The sequence below is a fragment of the Panthera uncia genome, chromosome B4, assembly GCF_023721935.1.
Source record: "Panthera uncia isolate 11264 chromosome B4, Puncia_PCG_1.0, whole genome shotgun sequence".
NCBI lineage: Eukaryota > Metazoa > Chordata > Mammalia > Carnivora > Felidae > Panthera > Panthera uncia.
In genome coordinates this window covers 87,697,004-87,715,191 of record NC_064809.1, presented here as the reverse complement: position 1 = coordinate 87,715,191, position 18,188 = coordinate 87,697,004, and the positions used below count along the sequence as shown (strand labels likewise).

General features: G+C 41.7%; 1 protein-coding gene across 2 annotated transcripts in view; it reads right to left on the bottom strand.

Annotated features, from left to right (window-relative positions):
• TBC1D30 (TBC1 domain family member 30) overlaps positions 1–18,188 on the bottom strand; it is an 85,119-nt gene that overhangs the window by 35,409 nt on the left and 31,522 nt on the right. Inside the window, exons 1-3 of one of the 2 annotated variants that reach the window (XM_049625911.1) lie at positions 6,014–6,176; positions 2,247–2,308; positions 1,654–1,719 (exon numbers count right to left, since the gene is read on the bottom strand). In XM_049625911.1, coding sequence (XP_049481868.1) covers positions 1,654–1,719; positions 2,247–2,308; positions 6,014–6,176 — 291 coding nt within the window. Of the gene's footprint in view, positions 1–1,653; positions 1,720–2,246; positions 2,309–6,013; positions 6,177–18,188 lie in introns of those variants that run through there. The other variant, XM_049625910.1, reaches the window with a different exon arrangement.

The window sequence follows — 18,188 nt, the reverse complement described above, 5'->3', positions numbered from 1 at the left end:
CAGGGCCTCTGCCTTTAAATTATCCCTCCATCTCTCTCTCACACACACACACAAAACTGACAACAGGGTCTTATAATGAAAAACTTTTTTTTTTAATTAAATTTTTTTTTACATTTATTTATTTTTGAGAGACAGAGAGAAACAGAGCACAAGTGGGGGAGGGGCAGAGAGAGAGAGAGACCCAGAATCTGAAGCAGGCTCCAGGCTCTGAGCCATCAGCCCAGAGCCCGATGCGGGGCTTGAACTCACGAACCGTGAGATCATGACCTGAGCCGAAGTCGGATGCTCAACCGACTGAGCCATCCAGGAGCCCCATGAAAAACTTTTTTTAAAAGAGTCACTGGATATTTTTACTCCTTTGATTACTTTCTCCTGAAAAGCTGTTTCTGAAAGACTTTTAATGTATATTTTGAAGATGAAGAATCCCCACCTTCAAATTCTAGGGGTATTAAGACTAGGTTTACGAATTAACATACTAAGAAAAATAAACAACATACTAAGAAAGCATTTCAAGTTTTGGCATTTCAACACAATTTAGCAGAAATAACACTGATCAATATCTCCAGCCAGATTTTTCTTCTAAGCATCACAATCATATATCCCAATGTTCACCTGACACCCTCAATTTAGATGTCTAATAGGCATTTCAACCTTAACAGATAGCAAACCAATCATCTAATCTACCACTGCGTCAACCGATACATGCATGCATATGAACACACACATCTGCCCCTTCCATCTGAGTAAACAGTAGCTCTAACTTTCCAGAAGCTCAGGTCAAAACCTTGAAGTCATTGTTGACATCCCTCTTATACCTTATATTCAACCTAACAGGAATTCTTGTCAACTCGGCCTTCAAAATATATCTAGAATGTAATCCTTTTTTCCATCTCCACTACTGTAACCCTGATCTATGTCTTGCCTGAATGATCACAAGTTTTCCATTGATCGCCCTGTTTCTGCCCTTGTCCATATTATCAAACCAGAGAGGTCTGCTCACAATGTAAGTTGTGTGCTGTTACTCCCTATCTCAAAACTTCCCAGTGCTTCCCATCTCAGACTGGGTAAAAGTCCTACTATGGCCTGTAAGGTCTTACATGATCTACCATCCTCTGACCCCATCACATTTATCTCTATGACCCTCTCTCCAATTGCATTCCTCTTTGTTCACTGGGCTTCAGCCATCCTGGTTATTCGCTTTTGTGATACTCTAGCCTAAGGGTGTTCCCTCTCTTTGGAGTTCCCTTCCCCAGGTAGCTGCCTCACCAACTATTCAAATGTCACCTTGCTATTTAAAATTCCACCTCCTTACTTCCATTCCTCTCCCCTCAACTCTCCTTATTTCTTTCTCTGCCTTATTTTTATGCATGACACATCACCATCTGACATACTTTATATTGCATTCCTTGTAAGCTCCATGAGGCCAAAAATTTTGGTCTGTTGTTTTCCACCACCACCCCCACTCCCTGTATCTTCAGTACCCAGAACAGTACCTGGCACGGAATAATCAATAAATACTTATTAAATGCATAGATAATGAAGAAAGACAGCTTTCAAATTACTAACCTAGAATATTCTTTTGGACATTTCAGACATTTTAAAGAGGAACGGAGGGCTGATCCTTTTGTTTTGAGCCCTATGCATCCTCCTTACCTTTCTCCTCCATTCCTTTGGTATTCCTGTTGATAGTCTGCAAACTGCCTTGAGAGCATCGTACCACTAGGAGCACAGAAGAAATATTGGCAAAGTGATACTGACCTGGATAAGCATTTTTCAACTTGTTTCCTATTTTGACATCCACAGAGTATGATAAAATTCATATATCACACTAAGATAAACAGAGTTTCTTTCAGCCACATATAACTACTCCAAGCCCTACCCCCACCCCCCACCTTAGGTACTCTTAACACACCTGTGACCCCTGTGCAGTACACACACAATGATTGGGAAGCTCTGGTTCAGAAACAAATACATGTATTACGGATTCAAAATAATAGATATTTGGCTTTTTAAATTTTTTTTCACACTTGCACCATTAAGAGAAAGTACAAAATTTTTCATTGCAAGTATAAACTCGGGCCACTTGTAGCCTCATAAGTTTATTTATAATTTTAAAAACTGACTCATCTTATGCATGTCAAAGTATAGGCTAATTTTCCCACTTTGAGAATATATCTCAGTGTGCCCTACCGATACCCCAAAATAAGAGTATTTTCAAAACTAAAAAAAAAAAAAAACAAAGTTACCTGCTGAAAACCATTCTGACCTAAAGATGGCTCAAGAGTGAACTTCAACTTTGTGTCAACTCCTAAAACAAAAATATACATCTGTTATTTTGGAAATAAATAACATGTTAGATCAAAAATAAAATTAAAAATTAACCTGATTCTACTGAATCATTATAAAATTTTTAAAACATGTTTTTACTAAATTTTAGTCAATTTTGTTAAGATAAAAGGTAATAATATTACTTTTTTAAATAAAAAATATCCTATGGCCACTAGAATGTAGTTTAGCACATAGAATGGTGGCTTCCACAGTTGTTTGGAGCCGTGTAAAAACAAAAACAAAAGCATGACATCACAGGCTTGGAGTTATTCAGACCACCACTCAACTCTGATCCCTAGTGTCAAACAAATTATTTAACCTGTCTCAGTCTCAATACTTTATCTTTAAAATGAAGAATAATATCTACCTCAGTAAATTAGTATGATGATTAACTATAAATCACCCAGCAAAGTATAATTAATATTTATGAAACTTATGAAGAGAATTCTCTACTTACAGAATTTGTCTTAGAAAAGACATTTACGTGAACTAAGTTATGAAGGAAACTTCAGTGAAATATCAAAAGTTATCAAAATAATGTCATTGCTTTCTCACTTGTGGAATAATCCATTTTAACAATCTTATTTGGAGATTTTCATGTACCTTAAAATTCTATGATACATTTACTCACTGAAGATAAAACAGTTTGTATGTTTAATTACAGACTACAAGCTAAAAATATAACTATAGATAACATAACTATTATTTAAAGTTATCTACAACTTTAAACAAACTTCTTTGACTAAAATCCAAATCTATGGAAGAGAATAAATGGGAGAATATATCAAGACAATGTATTTATAATACATAAAGACTTTATGCTATATTCATACTAGGCTTTTATTCAGAATTCCATGTGAGAAGTATGTGTTATTGTCCTTGAAATGAAATTACATGACAATTTTTATTCCCACATAAATTTTATTATTTTTTTAATGAGCTTAATTTTTTTAACTTTATTTATTTTGGTGGGGTTGGGGATTGAACCCATGAACTGCGAGATCATGACCTGAGCTGAAACCAGGAATCTGACATTCAACCAACTGAGCCACCCAGGCAATCCCTCCCATGTAAATTTTATTAAAAAGAATCAACTCTGAAAATGCTAGATTTTTCTACAACTTCAAAATGAATTAAATCATATTTCAAGTCACTTTTTTAGACTTATTACTTAAAAGTTCAAGGATCAAGATATACCAAACATTATTAATAGTATTCAGTTTTACAATTTATAATTGTCATTTATGACAATATTTTTTCTCAGATGTTGACTGCAGATTAAGCATACTGAAAACTTCCCCACAACTTCCAGTACTTAGGAATTGGTATGTAGATAGAAACAATTTTCAGAATTTAAAATTACTATAAGGTAGACTTAAAAAAAAAATCATATATATATATATATATATATATACACACACATACATATATACACACATATACATATATACACACATATACACACATATACATATATATACATATATATACACACATATATATACATATATATATGGATAGGCACCTGGGTGGTTCAGTCGGTTGAGCATCTGACTTTGACTCAGGTCATGATCTCACGGTTCGTGGGTTCAAGCCCAGCATTGGCCTCTGTGCTGATAGCTCAGAGCCTGGAGCCTGCTTCCAAGTCTGTGTTTTCTCTCTCTCTCTCTCTCACTCTCTCTCTCTCTCTCTCCGCCCCTCCCCCAGTCACACTCTCTCTCCTCTTTCTCTCTCAAAAATAAAATAAACATTAAAAATTAAAAAAAAAAAAACATATATATGGAGTCAAGAAACTAGAAAGAGGTATGTATGTTTTGCCCAAGCCCATGACAGTATGCAGATATCCTTCTTGGGAGTTCTGGGAAGAGTACTGTGAATACATGATTTGGGTCCTAGATTTCTGAAGTCAAGCTGTGATAAAGAATCCCAGGCATCCAATCAATGCCCTGATACTTCTTTTCAAAGATTCAGGGCCACAGGCATATTCTGCCTAAGTAGATAAGATTTCCTTCTCCAAAGGTCTATCAAGTACCCCCACAATTTCTCATCTCTCTGAGATCGTTTAAATGAAGTCCTGCTTCAGTGCAGAGCAATGATACAATGGCCACAAGAGTGCCTCCAGCTGGAGCGAATGATTTAAGGCAGGATGAAACACACTCCCTTGTGAGGTTGCTGTCCAGACGCGGGGTGCTGAACGGAGGAGCATACATACTCATGACTTTTGCTTTAACAAAGACAAGGATATTCTGTCCAGCGCTGACTTATTTCAACCGACCTGACAGTTCTGGATTCCCTGTATGTATGACCGAATATGCTCCCTTTGCTTTTTCAGAGCACCTGCTGGGCACCAGGTGCTGAAACCTGCTGGGGTTAATCTAAACCACAACTATTTTCTCATGATCTAGAATGAGTCACAGGATTTAACTGGAATTGATCATTCACCACCTGCATGCGATAGCTGAAATCAGGTCATTTTCTCCTCTTTTCTTCTAAAGCAGGGGAGAAGGCTTATGTTTCATCTGATAGTCACGGCTGTTCCGGATTCAGAAATATAAAACACTTTTAACGTGGAAAGGAAATTTTTTTTTAAGGGTAAAGGCAGATGGTGAATAAATACTACAGTCTCTGCAATTAGACACTTCCACGGGGAGAAAAACAAAGAAACCACAAGGTTCATAAAGGCAGTCACGCGTTCCACCCTTTGGGGCTCCGCGCCTCGTCAGATTCTCTCCAGCAGCCTCAGGATAGCAGGTCCCCGGTGGCGCGGGGGGTGGGGGGGGCAGGGGCTGGGGGAGGACGAACTCGCCTGGAACCCCGCTGGTGCCACGCTGGGGACAAGTGAGCGCTAAGCACCGGCGAGAGTGCAGCCGGCTCCCTCTGCGGCCACCCTTTGCCAGAAAGCTCTGTGCCCAGGCACCCGCGCCAGGCCCATAAAACCCCGGGGAGGGATGCCGGGTGGTGGAGCAGACGCGGAGTTATGCAGCCTAGAGAAGCAAGGATGTGTAAACACAGGCTACCACCATAAAGGGCCTAGCCTAGCACACAAGGCGCGCTCCCGGACTTTAGCTGTAAGAAAGGATCTCTACTTGCAGGAGGGTTTCCTGCCCGCTCCCCAAACGGACACACAAATTAGAGGCTCCAGGCGAACTGACCCTAGCACTCACGCCGCGGGGACACTCAGGAAAATGCACCCGATTTTTCCTTCGCAGCCGCTGCCTCCCCCTTCGACCCCAAGAATCAAACATTCTCCTTTCTTCGCCTCACACACCTCTTTCAAGACGTGGCTTCCAGTGAGCCCGAAGCACAATTGGTTGCGCGGCCTCTGGCAGCCCGGGTAGCCGCCAGCACTTCCCCACCACGCGGACAAGGCCGAGCGCACCGCTCGCCTTAAGCTCTGGGTACAAACAGGGCTAGACCGCGCACAAGCCACAGGGTCGGGACCCGCAGGCAACCACCGGGAGCAGCCAGTCCTCCCAGCCTTGGGAGGCCGCTGCCCGCGCCCAGGCCTTCGTCCGCGCTCTTCCCTCCCAGACCGACCCAGCCCCGCCCGCGCCGAGCCGCGGTACCCCGCACCGGGCGGCCCGCGAGCGCTGCCCGGTTTAGGCGGAGTTCAACTGAGGCAGAGGCACCAGTCCGGGGCGCCACGCTACTTTCCAGTGCCCCATCTGCAGCCCCGGGACCTCACCCGGCTCCAGGGTGCAGAGCAGCCGGGGCGCGGTCCGAGAAATACAGCTGCGCTTTTTGAGCACATTGCTCAGAATGGTGCCCACGCCTCCGCCTCCGCCACCCTGCCGCTTCAGGCATCTCCCTCCGCGCCTCAGGGAGCCGGTCAGCTTGTCCTGCCGCATTCGAGAGAGCCCGGGGCTCCGGCGCGGCCACCGTCCGCCTGGATCCCCGCCGCCCTGCCGGCGTAGCGGTTCCGCGCGCGGGACTTAGCGAGTCTCCTTAGTCGAGGGGCCCTTGGGAGCAGCGAGAGTGCGGCGGGAGCCCGGGGGTCGAAGGGACCTGCGAAGCACCGCTGGAGCCACCGAGCGCGGGGCGGTCGGCAGGCATCTGCAGTGCGGAGCCTGCACGGCTGAGGCAGGAGAGGGCTTGGGGCGGGGAAGGGGGCGGGAGCGAGCGAGCGAGCGCGCGGGAGATGAAGGCGGCGCTCCCGCCCCCAATCCCGGCATCACCATGCGCAGGCGGGCGGCCCTAGCTCCAGGGCGGCCTCAGCTCCTGAGCGCCCGGCGGGCTCCTGGCACCTGCGCCCAGGAACCGCAGGACTGCGGAGCCTGGAAACCCCAGAGTCCGGGAGCCTGGGAACTGGAGAGCGGCCAGGTGAACAAATGCGCCCCGGGACCAGAAGCTGCGGGAGACTTCCGCGCTTTTCCCAAGATCTGGGAGGGGCTGGAGGGTGGCACCAAAGACAGCAAGTCTCAGGTGCAGAACACCAGAGAGATTCAAGTGCCCACCTATCCGGGCAGCTTCAGAAGGGACAGTCAGCCGAACGCAGGACGAATCTGGCAGCGTGGCAGAGAAGCTGGCAGGTGATGAAACACAAGCTTCATCCCAAATGGTGTTACACAGTTTCCTGGCAGCTTAGAGAGGCATGGAAAGCGCGTAACACCGAATAATAATGGTTGTTTCTCTTGGAAGAACAGGCTTCAAGAAAAAAGAATTGTTCACATTTAAAAGCAGTTTTTTTAAGTGCCCCCTCTGTCCAGCCATAGACTTAAGTAGTTTAGAACTATTAACTATCATTACTATTTAAAAAAGGGGGGGGGAGGGAGTCATTCTTAAACTATGACAGTCACCCGTGGAGTATTAATCATAAAAATGAATGAGGAATAAGGAAGGAAAGGAGATAGGAGGAAATACAGAGACATTTGTATTTGCTAATATTTAGAAAAGGAATACTACATGGATAAAACAACAAAAAAAGTATTTATGTGAGAGGGAACAATGTGGAAGAAAGAGGAATGGAAAACAGACTTCTCTGGATGTGCCTTATATAGTTTTGACTCTGGGATAACATGTTATATTAATAAATAAAAAGAAAAAATGAAAATGAATGGAAATAAATGAACCTAACTGAATATCCTGTTGTTGGCACAAGAATACAGAAAAAATTACTAAGTTGCTTTAGAATACAGTATTGTGACTATACATCAATGGTGGTATATATTCCAAGGGCAAAAAGAGCTGCAAAAAAAACCTTAAATGTCAGTAAGTAGCATTATTGTTACTATATTGATGTTTTTTTAATCCTTATGTACACTATGGGATAAAGCAAATAATGTTAATGCCACAAGAAACCAAGACGTTCTCAGTGTAACCGAAAACTCAAGTGTACAAAGAAATTAAGGGTTTTTTAATTCTGCAATATTATATTTGGAACTTTGGAACTAGTATGAACTTGTCTTTTTTTTTTTTTTTTTCAAAAATACATACACAGTTGAACAAGGAACAACAGGGGAGTAAAGGATGTGAACCTTCCCACCCACCCCCAATAGTGGAAAATTTGCATATAAATTTGACCTTCCAAAAACCTTACTAATTGCCTACTACTGACCAGAACCCTTACCAATAACATAAATGGTCAATCAACACATATTTGAATGGAGTGCCTTGCTGGCTCAGTTAGTAGAGCATGTGACTTTTGGTCTTGGGGGTCCTGCATTCCACACTGGGTACAGAGCTTACTTAAAAAAAATTAATTACTGGGGCACGTGGCTGGCTCAGTATGTTGAGCATCTGAGACTTGATTTCAGCTCAGGTCATGACCCCAGGGTCATGGGATTGAGCCCTGCATTGGGCTCTGCACTAAGCAGAGTCTGCTTGGGATTCTCTTTCTCCCTCTGCCCCTGTCCCCAACTTGCCCTCTCTAAATTTAAAAAAAAAATTAATTCCTATGCAAATTTTGGGGGCACCTGGCTGGCTCCATCAGTAGAGCATGAGACTCTTGGTCTTGGGGTTGTGAGTTTGAGCCACACACTGGGTATAGAGATTACTTAAAAATAAACTTTAAAAAAACCACATATTTGGTGTGTTAAATGTATTATATATGTATTCTTACAATAAAGTAAGCTAGAGAAAAGAAAATCTTAAGAAAATCATACATTGAAAAAAAAATTTTTTTAAATCATACAGAAAAGAAAATGCATCTACAGTACTATATTTATTGAAAAAAAAAACACTTATAAATGGACTTGTGCAGTTCAAACCCATGTTGTTTAGAACTAAAGACACTGAGTGGGTTTTGAACTAAAGACAACCCAGCAGCAATGAACACCTGCAGCACCCAAGTTGTGGTCTCTAAAAACCATTCCCCACTAAAAAGAATCAAGACTCCTTTGAAGTGTGACTGATTCTACATCTGAGCCAGAAAAAAGTACAAGATGAGCCTGAACCATTTTGATGAGCTAAGGAAGTAAGGAAGTGCTCCAAGACTAATAGGGGCATGTCAAAAGGACCTAAGAGTCACATGAATAGGCTACTACTGGCCAAAGATGGAAATTTTTGACCATCAAAAACAATGACTGCTATTGATCGAAAAGTATTGAGTATTTTTTAAATGCAGTCCTAATGATATTCTGAAAGAGCTGGAAAAGAAGTCATTCTTATGACTCTGGCACACTTATTTGGTAATCAGTACATTCTGGGCTTTATGAAGTACCCCAGAATCTGAGGACAATGTCAGAAATGACACAACTCTAATCATGAAATACACATTTCATACATATAGAATCTGTTAAAATGAGATTCTTAATCTGCAAAAGTAAACCTGGCTCATTTGGGATACGTAAGCTACTCGGTTATGCCTGCCCCACTGGGGGAAAAATGCTTTGAAAAAGTACTGCCTCATCACTTGAGAAGATGAAGTCATTGTTTAACCTGGTCATAATTGACTGTTTGGCTTAGATTTCCCAACACTTTACACCAAGCTCAAAATCTATCCTTCGTCAGCCCGATACTTTCATAGTTTCAGTACATGTTGATTTTCCTTTTGCTTTCTCTTAATTTTAATAAGATGTCCATTGACTGTTCCAGCCTATCTCAGCTGTGCTGAGAGTATTAACAGAAAGAGAACTGACGTTTGGCTTTAGCCAATTTTTTAGAGGGCACCACAGGCCCCTGGTTGTGAAGACGGTGATGAATGGCCAGAATCAAAGGAAGAGAACCGGAAGGAGAGGGAAAATCCAAGAAAACAAGCCGGTATCTGCATGCACAGTCTCATCTTCCACAGAGCTCTCATCTGCTCAAACCTTAGGGGGTTCTGTGTTCTCTTTTAACCAGAGAGGCTATTCACACTCAGTTTCTAACACTGGGCCAGCAGGAAAGACAGCCTCAGCAGCCAAGAAGAGGAGCAGTGGGCTCGGCTCTACAACATTGCCTCTGGAGCGGAAGGGACATCCAGCTCCCACAGCTGGTGGACATGTGCCTCTCAGACCATCCCCCTCCCTCTGGCCCAGACTCCATGCTCACCAAACAAAGGCTGAGTGTCATCTGACTTCCCATAGATTTTGCTGCAAAGAAGAAAATGCACCAGCCAGTTAATAGCAGCCAATACCCCCGAATTTGCCCAGTTCTCAGTGAGCTGAGGAAATCAAGTTTCTGGACTGCCAAAGGAGAATCTAGACCCTAGATTGCCAAGCCCACCTCGACATGTCATGGCTGACAAAAAGCCCTCTCTCCATAACTCTTCTCCAGACAATTTTTTTTTTCCCATTAGTAATGGGTTTGTTTACTTTCAAGATAAAAATTCTGTTTCATCTCCAATTTATTACAAGGAAAAACTCTTTTAAAAAAGTTTCCTTGAAAACTTGCCATTCTAAACTACATAGAAACTGAAAACAGCAAAAAAAGAAAAAAAATAGTTTCTACTATTATAGCAATAAATAGTGACAGAATTAAATATTATTATTTTGTTTACATTGAAGAGGAAAGCCAGGATTGCCAACTTTTACAGCAAACAGATAATTAAACAAGCAGTAAAATACAATGGTCTAAAAGCAGCCATGGCATAAGCCTAGTATTATACTTATTGTATGACTCATGGTTTCTTATTCATGTCTGCAATATTGTTTTCTAGAAGCAAAAGATGTCACCTGAAGTCAACTTGCATAAGAAATAATGCCAGCATGGACTTTGCTTGAAGACCTCAGGTGGTAAGATTCCCAGCCAAGGCCAACTTAACATCCCTCTTTACTAATTGAGTGATCTTTACTAATCAAATAATATCAGTGAATTCACATTTGGGCAAATCATACCTTGGCACAGCCTTGAACAATTACAATTTAAGCTGTATTTGGCAAAAAGAAGGCTCAATGAAAACTGATTGGGATTTGAAACTTACTTGGATTGCTAAAGAAAATGAGTGTTTTGAGAGAGCCTCCTGAATGGTATACAGAGTCCAATCCCCACGGGACATCCCCAGAGATGGAAGTTCCCAGGTTGATACAAGAAGCAGGGATCTTCGGCTACCCCTGCACCTTCAGGTCCTTGAGCTGGGAGTGAGGCTCTCTTGAGAGCAAAATATTCCTTTATTCGGAGGCACAGAAAGCCCAACTTAAGGAATAAAAGCTCTGTCCCAAGGGGCTTCCAGACAGAAATCGGGTCTGGGACTTTTGTGATTTCCTCATGCTACTATTTTTAACAGTAAAATCTTAAAATAAAAAGGGCCTACGTGCTTATCTACAGGGACTGAACAGAACTAGTAGTGACAATTACCAAGAGAAAAAGCCCTGGAAGCCTGCTTTGAGGAGAGGAAAAAAACCCTACAGGGAGCTGTCTTGCTTGGGAGTGGGGGGCAGGGGGCGGGAGGGGTGAGAAACAGCCTGGAACTCATCCTTATAGCTGCAGAGTTTTCTCGCATCGTTTGTGAGTACCCAAGTCTCTGACGGCAGATGAGAGGTTACCACATAGCAGGTCTAGTGGGTCTAGCAGGAGATGGGTACATCTCTGCACCCCTGCTAACTAGAAGGGCGGGGGTCTGGTGGTATAAAGCCACTATTTTCCTCTCTGCTCTCCCCACGACTTGAGAAAGTCTGTGAGCAACTCCTGAATAGTAAAAATCACATCTCCCCTAAAGGGACAGTAACTATGACCAGTACTGTAAAGGTTAACACTCTCCTCAGACCTACTTAAAAGTAAGGACTTAATAGGTAGTTCCTTCAACCCATTATCTGGGACAAAGCCCACGCACTATGAGCTCATGGTGATGAGCATCAATCATAACCATTTTCCCGTCATGAAAGAGGCATAGAGGCAGGGCAGCAGGAAGAAACTGAGGGGGAAGAAAATCTTACAATTATCTGACATATCATGTTATGTACATGGGACATTTTATTTTTTGTGTGATTTTCTCCCCTCAGTCATAAAACTGATTTCTCTATTTAAATACAGTCATCCTTGCAGACAATCAGGTGTGGCTTTTGTATCTTATTTGAGAGAAAGGATCCTATCAAGCATGGAACAGAGAAGCTTTTAAATTCCAAAACCAAATCCACTCTACCTCCTGAGGGTCACTGTTGATGCTTTCTCTGGACTACTCCCTTTCATCAGATATTTTCAAGAACAAAACCACTCCTAACATTCCCCCCCACACACACACGTTCAAATATTTTGGATGAAGTATTTTAAGAATAACCAGTTTTGTCTACAGATCAGAAAAAAAAAATTTAATGTTTATTATTTATTTTTGAGAGAGAGAGAGAGAATGAGCAGGGGAGGGGCAGAGACAAAGGGAGACACAATCCGAAGCAGGCTCCAGGCTCTGAGCTGTCAGCACAGAGCCCAACGCAGGGCTTGAATTCACCAACCATGAGATCATGACCTGAGCCCAAGTCGGAAGCTTACCTGACTGAGCCACCCAGGCGCCCCTACAGATCAGAAATTTTTAAGTTATGACCATGATATGAGAATTTAATTCCCAAGGGGAGTGGAAGTCCCACTTCTGGGTACCATATGAAAATGTACTTAAAACCCTGCAGCCAAGTCCACACAACCTCAGATACACAGCTAACCCAAAATTTTAGAAGTCATCATATTATTCCTCTTGGCCTCTGATTTTCTATGAAGTATTTTCTTGCCTCAAAATAAGTGAAAGTGATGTAATACTGCCTGAGGTAGGTTTATGTTGACTACAGAAAGACATCTTTGTATTTCTTTTATTCATTTATGCATTCATGAAATAAACATTCATTCGTCAACCGCAGTTGGAAAGGCTTTATGCTATGGTCTGTGGGAAATAAAAGTATGAATTCAGTACATTCTCTACCCTCAAGGAACTTACGGTTTACTGAGGGAAGGACAAAATGGGTGGTGACAGGATGGTGTGAAAGGTTTAAAATACTATGTGAGTATTTAAAATATCATGTGAGTACGTGGAGGGATAGCCTTATCTTTACCTTACCCTAAGGACTGTGTATTCCAATGTTTCCCCAGGGCTTTATTTCATTAAACTGTTAGATTTCAACTGAAAACAAGCCAAGGACAAAGCTGATTTCTGCTCTTACAATTGTGGCGATTCGGCTCTTTGCTTCCACATCAGGAGTAGAGCTGGAAGACGCAGACCATTGCTTCAGGAGACGGTAATCATTGTTCACCCTAGTCATGAGGAACTACTTAGCTTGGCCTTCCCAACCTTTTACACCAAACCATTCTATGGTTCCTTTGACCCAGTCAAGGGATATGAAAGGAGAGGGTTTCTGATACCTACTGATGCAAATTAGCGTGGCTTGCAAATACATGTTCATAGAGAGGAGAAGGGTCATGTCCTTAAGAAGAATGTGCTTAATTTTGATGGTGAGAAGAAAGAAGTATTGGAAAGAGAGATTAGAGTCAACATTAATGTTGGCGTGGCTGGTCTGGGAGCCTCAGATCACTCAGAAGGTGTAGAATATGCAGGCTAATGAGGAAGCGTGTCAAAGCAGTCACGGCACCTAGTGCGGCCCTCCAGGGGACAATGTGATGTGTCACGGAAGTGCTGGCTCTGAAGGCAGGCAGACCAAGGTTAGAATTCCACTCACTAGCTCGATGTCTGTGGGCAAGTTGCTTAATTTCTAGCTTTCAGTTTCCTCATCTTTAGAATCAACGATACTGATTTGAGGTCCTGTGTGGAATTAAATGGCAAAATAATAGCAAAAGTCCAGAGTCTAGCACATAGTGGTACAAAGTAGGCACTCAATACATTTACATTTGGGCGTCCTTTTTTCCTTAGTGTATGTTGTTACTGTACAGGATAAAGTTAAAATGGCCCGGAGGGCGGTCTACCCAAGTATCTGCCCAGCAGAGGACCCAGGACCAGACCCACAGGAGAGTGTGACTGGCCAGAATACCTCACCGAGGTTCCGACCAGGTGTTCTTCCTTTGCATTCTTACCCTACTGCCCTCACTCACTTGATAAGACTATTAAGATTGGCAGGGTGCCTGGGTGGCTCAGTCATGTAAGCATCCAACTCTTGATTTTAGCACAGTTCCTGAGATGGAGCCCCACATCGGGCTCTGTGCTGACAGTACAGAGCCTGCTTGGGATTCTCTCTCCCCATTTCTCTCTGCTCCTCCCGTTCTCGCTTTCTCTCTGTCTCAAAAAATAAACATTAAAAAGAAAAAAGAATATTAAGATTAGCTTCATGTTTACTCCAAAGGACTGTATCAGAACTGCTAAATGGAAGTTACAGAGAGTCAGATACCAGCAAAATGTAAGAATGCTCTACCTGTAACAAAACCCAGAGCCTCAGGATGCCTTAAATGCCCTGTCCTTCAGAGTTCTCAGGCAAAAGCTACACACCCAGCAGACAGGAATACCCTCAATGGACGTGTAAAATGAGGTATGGCTCAACAACTAATAACAGTGAAAAAGCTTCAGTTTAACTGATACTCAAATTCTATTACTCTGTAAGAATCCCTCAATCCAATATAAATGTTTACCAACTGTAATGCACAGAGAATACAGGTGGAGTTATTATATTTTCAGGTAAGCTGCAATTTAAGCAAAAAGATCCTTTTGGCTTCCGTCCTCATTAAGAATACTTGTAAGATATATTATTACACTTTCTTGGACTTCAAAAGACTATTCTGAACAAACTGAATTTTTATGTATTTATTAAGAATCTTACATTATCTTTAGATCATTACTCTCATTATATGAGAATCCAAGACACTACTGGAAAGGAATCCCAAATCATGTTAGGAACTACATTAAAAGGAAAATGCATATCTCCTGAATTACATGTACCTGGGGGTAAGAGGAAGTTTATGGTGTATCAATCAACACAGTCCTCAGTGTTTTGAAGGGTAGCATATCTGGTGACTTATTCATTTTTACCTTTACCTTCATAAACATTTAGGAATACACCAGTGTGGGGCGCCTGGGTGGCTCAGTCATGATTTCACAGCTTGTGAGTTCAAGCCGACGTTGGGCTCTGTGCTGACAGCTCAGAGCCTGGAGCCCACTTCAGGTTCTGTCTCCCTCTCTCTTTCTGCCCCTCCCCTGCTCATGTACTGTCTCTCTCTCTCAAATATAAGTAACATTTTTAAAAAAGGAATATACCAGTGTATCCCTGGAAATGGTTATGTATGTGTTCTAGTCTTTGAAAGTCAACCTAAAGTTTGGGTAATAGAGAAAAACTCTTTTTTTTTTTAATTTTTTTTTTTAATGTTTATTTATTTTTGAGAGACACAGACAGAGTGCAAGTGGGGGAGGGGTAGAGAGAGAGGAAGACACAGAATCCAAAGCAGGCTCTAGGCTCTGAGCTGTCAGCACAGAGCCTGACGCGGGGCTCGAATTCATGAACCATGGGTTCATGACCTGAGCCGAAGTGGGATGCTTAACCAACTGAGCCACCCAGGTGCCCCGGTAACAGAGAAAAACTCTTAAAGAAGCAGACAGCTTAATAAGTACACTTTCTATGTGTTTCTTCTCTTCTAGAAGCAATACAAATATGGCCTATTATACTCATGTACTTGATAGAGCAGTGCTGGCACCTTTAATTACCATTGTCTTTAGTCCCAGCTTATCACAGAGTCTCACTTGGCAGTATGTTAGTCTGGCCTGATGCCAGAATCAATTAGATATGCCAGCTCCTAGGGAGGGAATAGATTATATCTTTAAAAAAAAAAAAAAAGCAACCTCTGGTTTCTCTAAATTTTAAACCTTCCCGATACTTGAAAACTAAGTACCACAAAGTATTTTAGAAAACTTCTAAATAATTTTCCAGCATAGGGCTTGATACACCATAGGCAGCCAGTAAATGTTTTTTGGTTTTTTTTTTCATTGCCTCTATGACACACAAAAGATATCAGATCACGATCCTGGATTGAACATTTAAAAATGGTACCTGCATGAGGACCTGAATGGAAATTTTTCCAAAGAAAAATTTTCCAAAGACATACAGATGGCCCACAAACACATGAAAAGATGCTCGACATCACTAATCATTAGGGAAATGCAAATCAAAACCACAATGAGATATCACATTACACCTGTCTGAATGGCTAAAATCAAAAAGACAAGGAGTAGCAAGTGTTGGCAGGGATGTGGAGAAAAAGGAACCCTCATGCACTGTTGATAGGAATGTAAATTGGTACAGCCACTGTAGAAAACAGTATAGAGGTTCCTTTAAAAATCAAAAATATGGGGCCTGGGTGGCTCAGTCGGTTGACCATCTGACTTCAGCTCAGGTCATGATCTCATAGCTCGTGTGTTCGAGCCCCGTGTTGGGCTCTGTGTGGACAGCTCGGAGCCTGGAGCCTGCTTTGGATTCTGTATCTCCCTCTCTCTCTGCTCCTCCCCCACTTGTGTTCTGTCTCTGTCTCAAAAATAAATAAACATTAAAAAAAAACTTTTTAATCAAAAATAGCAATATCATACAATCCAATAATTCCACTACTGGGTATTTACCTAAAGAAAACAAAAACACTAATTCAAAAAGATATAGGCACCCCTACGTTTATTGCACCATTATTTACAACAGCCAAGATATAGAAGCAACATAAGTGCCCACTGATAGACAAGTAAATAAGGAAGATGTAGCATTTAAATATACAATGGAATATTACACAGCCATAAAACGGCCATTTTGTGACAACATGGATGGACCTAGAGGGTATTATACTAAATGAAATATGTCAGACAGGGAAAGACAAATACTGTATGATTTCACTCATATGTGGGATCTAAAAAACAAAATAAGTGAATAAACACACAAAAAGCAGAATCAAAACTATAGAGAACTAAGGGTGGCCAAAGGGAAAGGGGTGGGGACATGGGCAGAATGCATGAAGGAGAGTGAAAGATACAGGCTTCCAATAATGGAACAAGTCCTGCGGATAAAAGGCACAGCATAGGGCATACAGTGAGTGATACTGTAATAGCATTGCATGATGACAGGCGGTAGCTACGCTTGTGGTGAGCATGGCATAACATATAGAGAAGTTGAATCACTGTGTTGTACACCTGAAGCTGTAAACACCGTGTGCCAACTATACTCAAATAAAAAACGTCTTTAAACAATAAAATAAAAAATAAAAACGGTGCCTGCAGATTGTGGTAATCACTTTACAATATATGCATATATCAAATCATTATGTCATACACCTAAAACTAATACGGTGTTATAGGTCAATTCTTTCTCTAAAAATAATTTTTTACACTTGGTACCTGCCTTAGCACCTGTATTCCATATGCCACACTTCTCCCACCCACCCCCCCCCAGCTGATTCAGCTATGCCTTTGAATTATTTATAAGCACATCTTCTCCTCTCAATAGATCATAAACTCCTTTGAGCATAGGGACTAAGTCTTATTCATTGTTGTATGTCCCCCCCCACAACTGCCCGCAGCTAGCATGGGACTCTGTACACATTTGGTACTCAGTACATGAATGTTAAAAATAAACAACATCATAAATTCATCATGTCAGGAAGAGAGCCATACCTTCCCACTCATTGAAAAAGAGCTTTTTATTCAACTACAAGAGACATAAGCAGATGTGTTTATAAAGTTATTTTGACTGACATTTGTACAAAGCACAAAAAAAAAATCCCCAAACACTATTCTTAGTCTCCCTGACAAGTTTCCAAAACATGTAATGCTCAAATGTCACATACTTGCTCTGCTTATCAGGTGAAAGATGCTCTTAAAATACTAGCTATCAAGGCAGTCAGCATAGTATAGTAGCCAAAAAGCACAGACTCTAGAACCAGCTGTCTGGACTTGAAACCTGGCTCTACCACTCAGGGGCAATGTAACTTGGGTAAGTTAATTGTCTCAGTTTCCTCATCCATAAAATGGGACAATTAAAGTACCTACTTAATAGGAGCTATTCTAACAATCCAATGATGCAGGTAAAGCACTTACTATACCATCTGGCCCACGGTAAGCTCTATATAAATATGACCTACTATTTTATTTATTTTTATTTTTTTAATAGAACTTATTGTCAAGTTAGCTAACATACAGTGTGTAAAGTGTGCTCTTGGTTTTTGGAATTCCCATGGTTCATCACTTATATACAACACCCAGTGCTCATCCCAACAAGTGCCCCCCTCAATGCCCATCACCCATTTTCCCCTCTCCCCTGCCCCCCCATCAACCCTCGGTTTGTTCTCTGTATTTAAGAGTCTCTTATGGGTTTGCCTCCCTCTCTGTTTGAAACTATTTTTTCCCCTTCCTAAAGGAAAGACATTTTAAACTATTACATCAATATTGCTACAGATTACAAATGATGCCGCCAGGTCACTCTAGCTTCTTTGCTCTTTAATTATGTTACCACCCATTCTGGAATGGATTTTAGTGTAAAATTAGTCTAGGAAGCCCATAAAATAGAACATTAATTTAAATTGACAAATTGCTCACATTTTTAATCATCTTGATT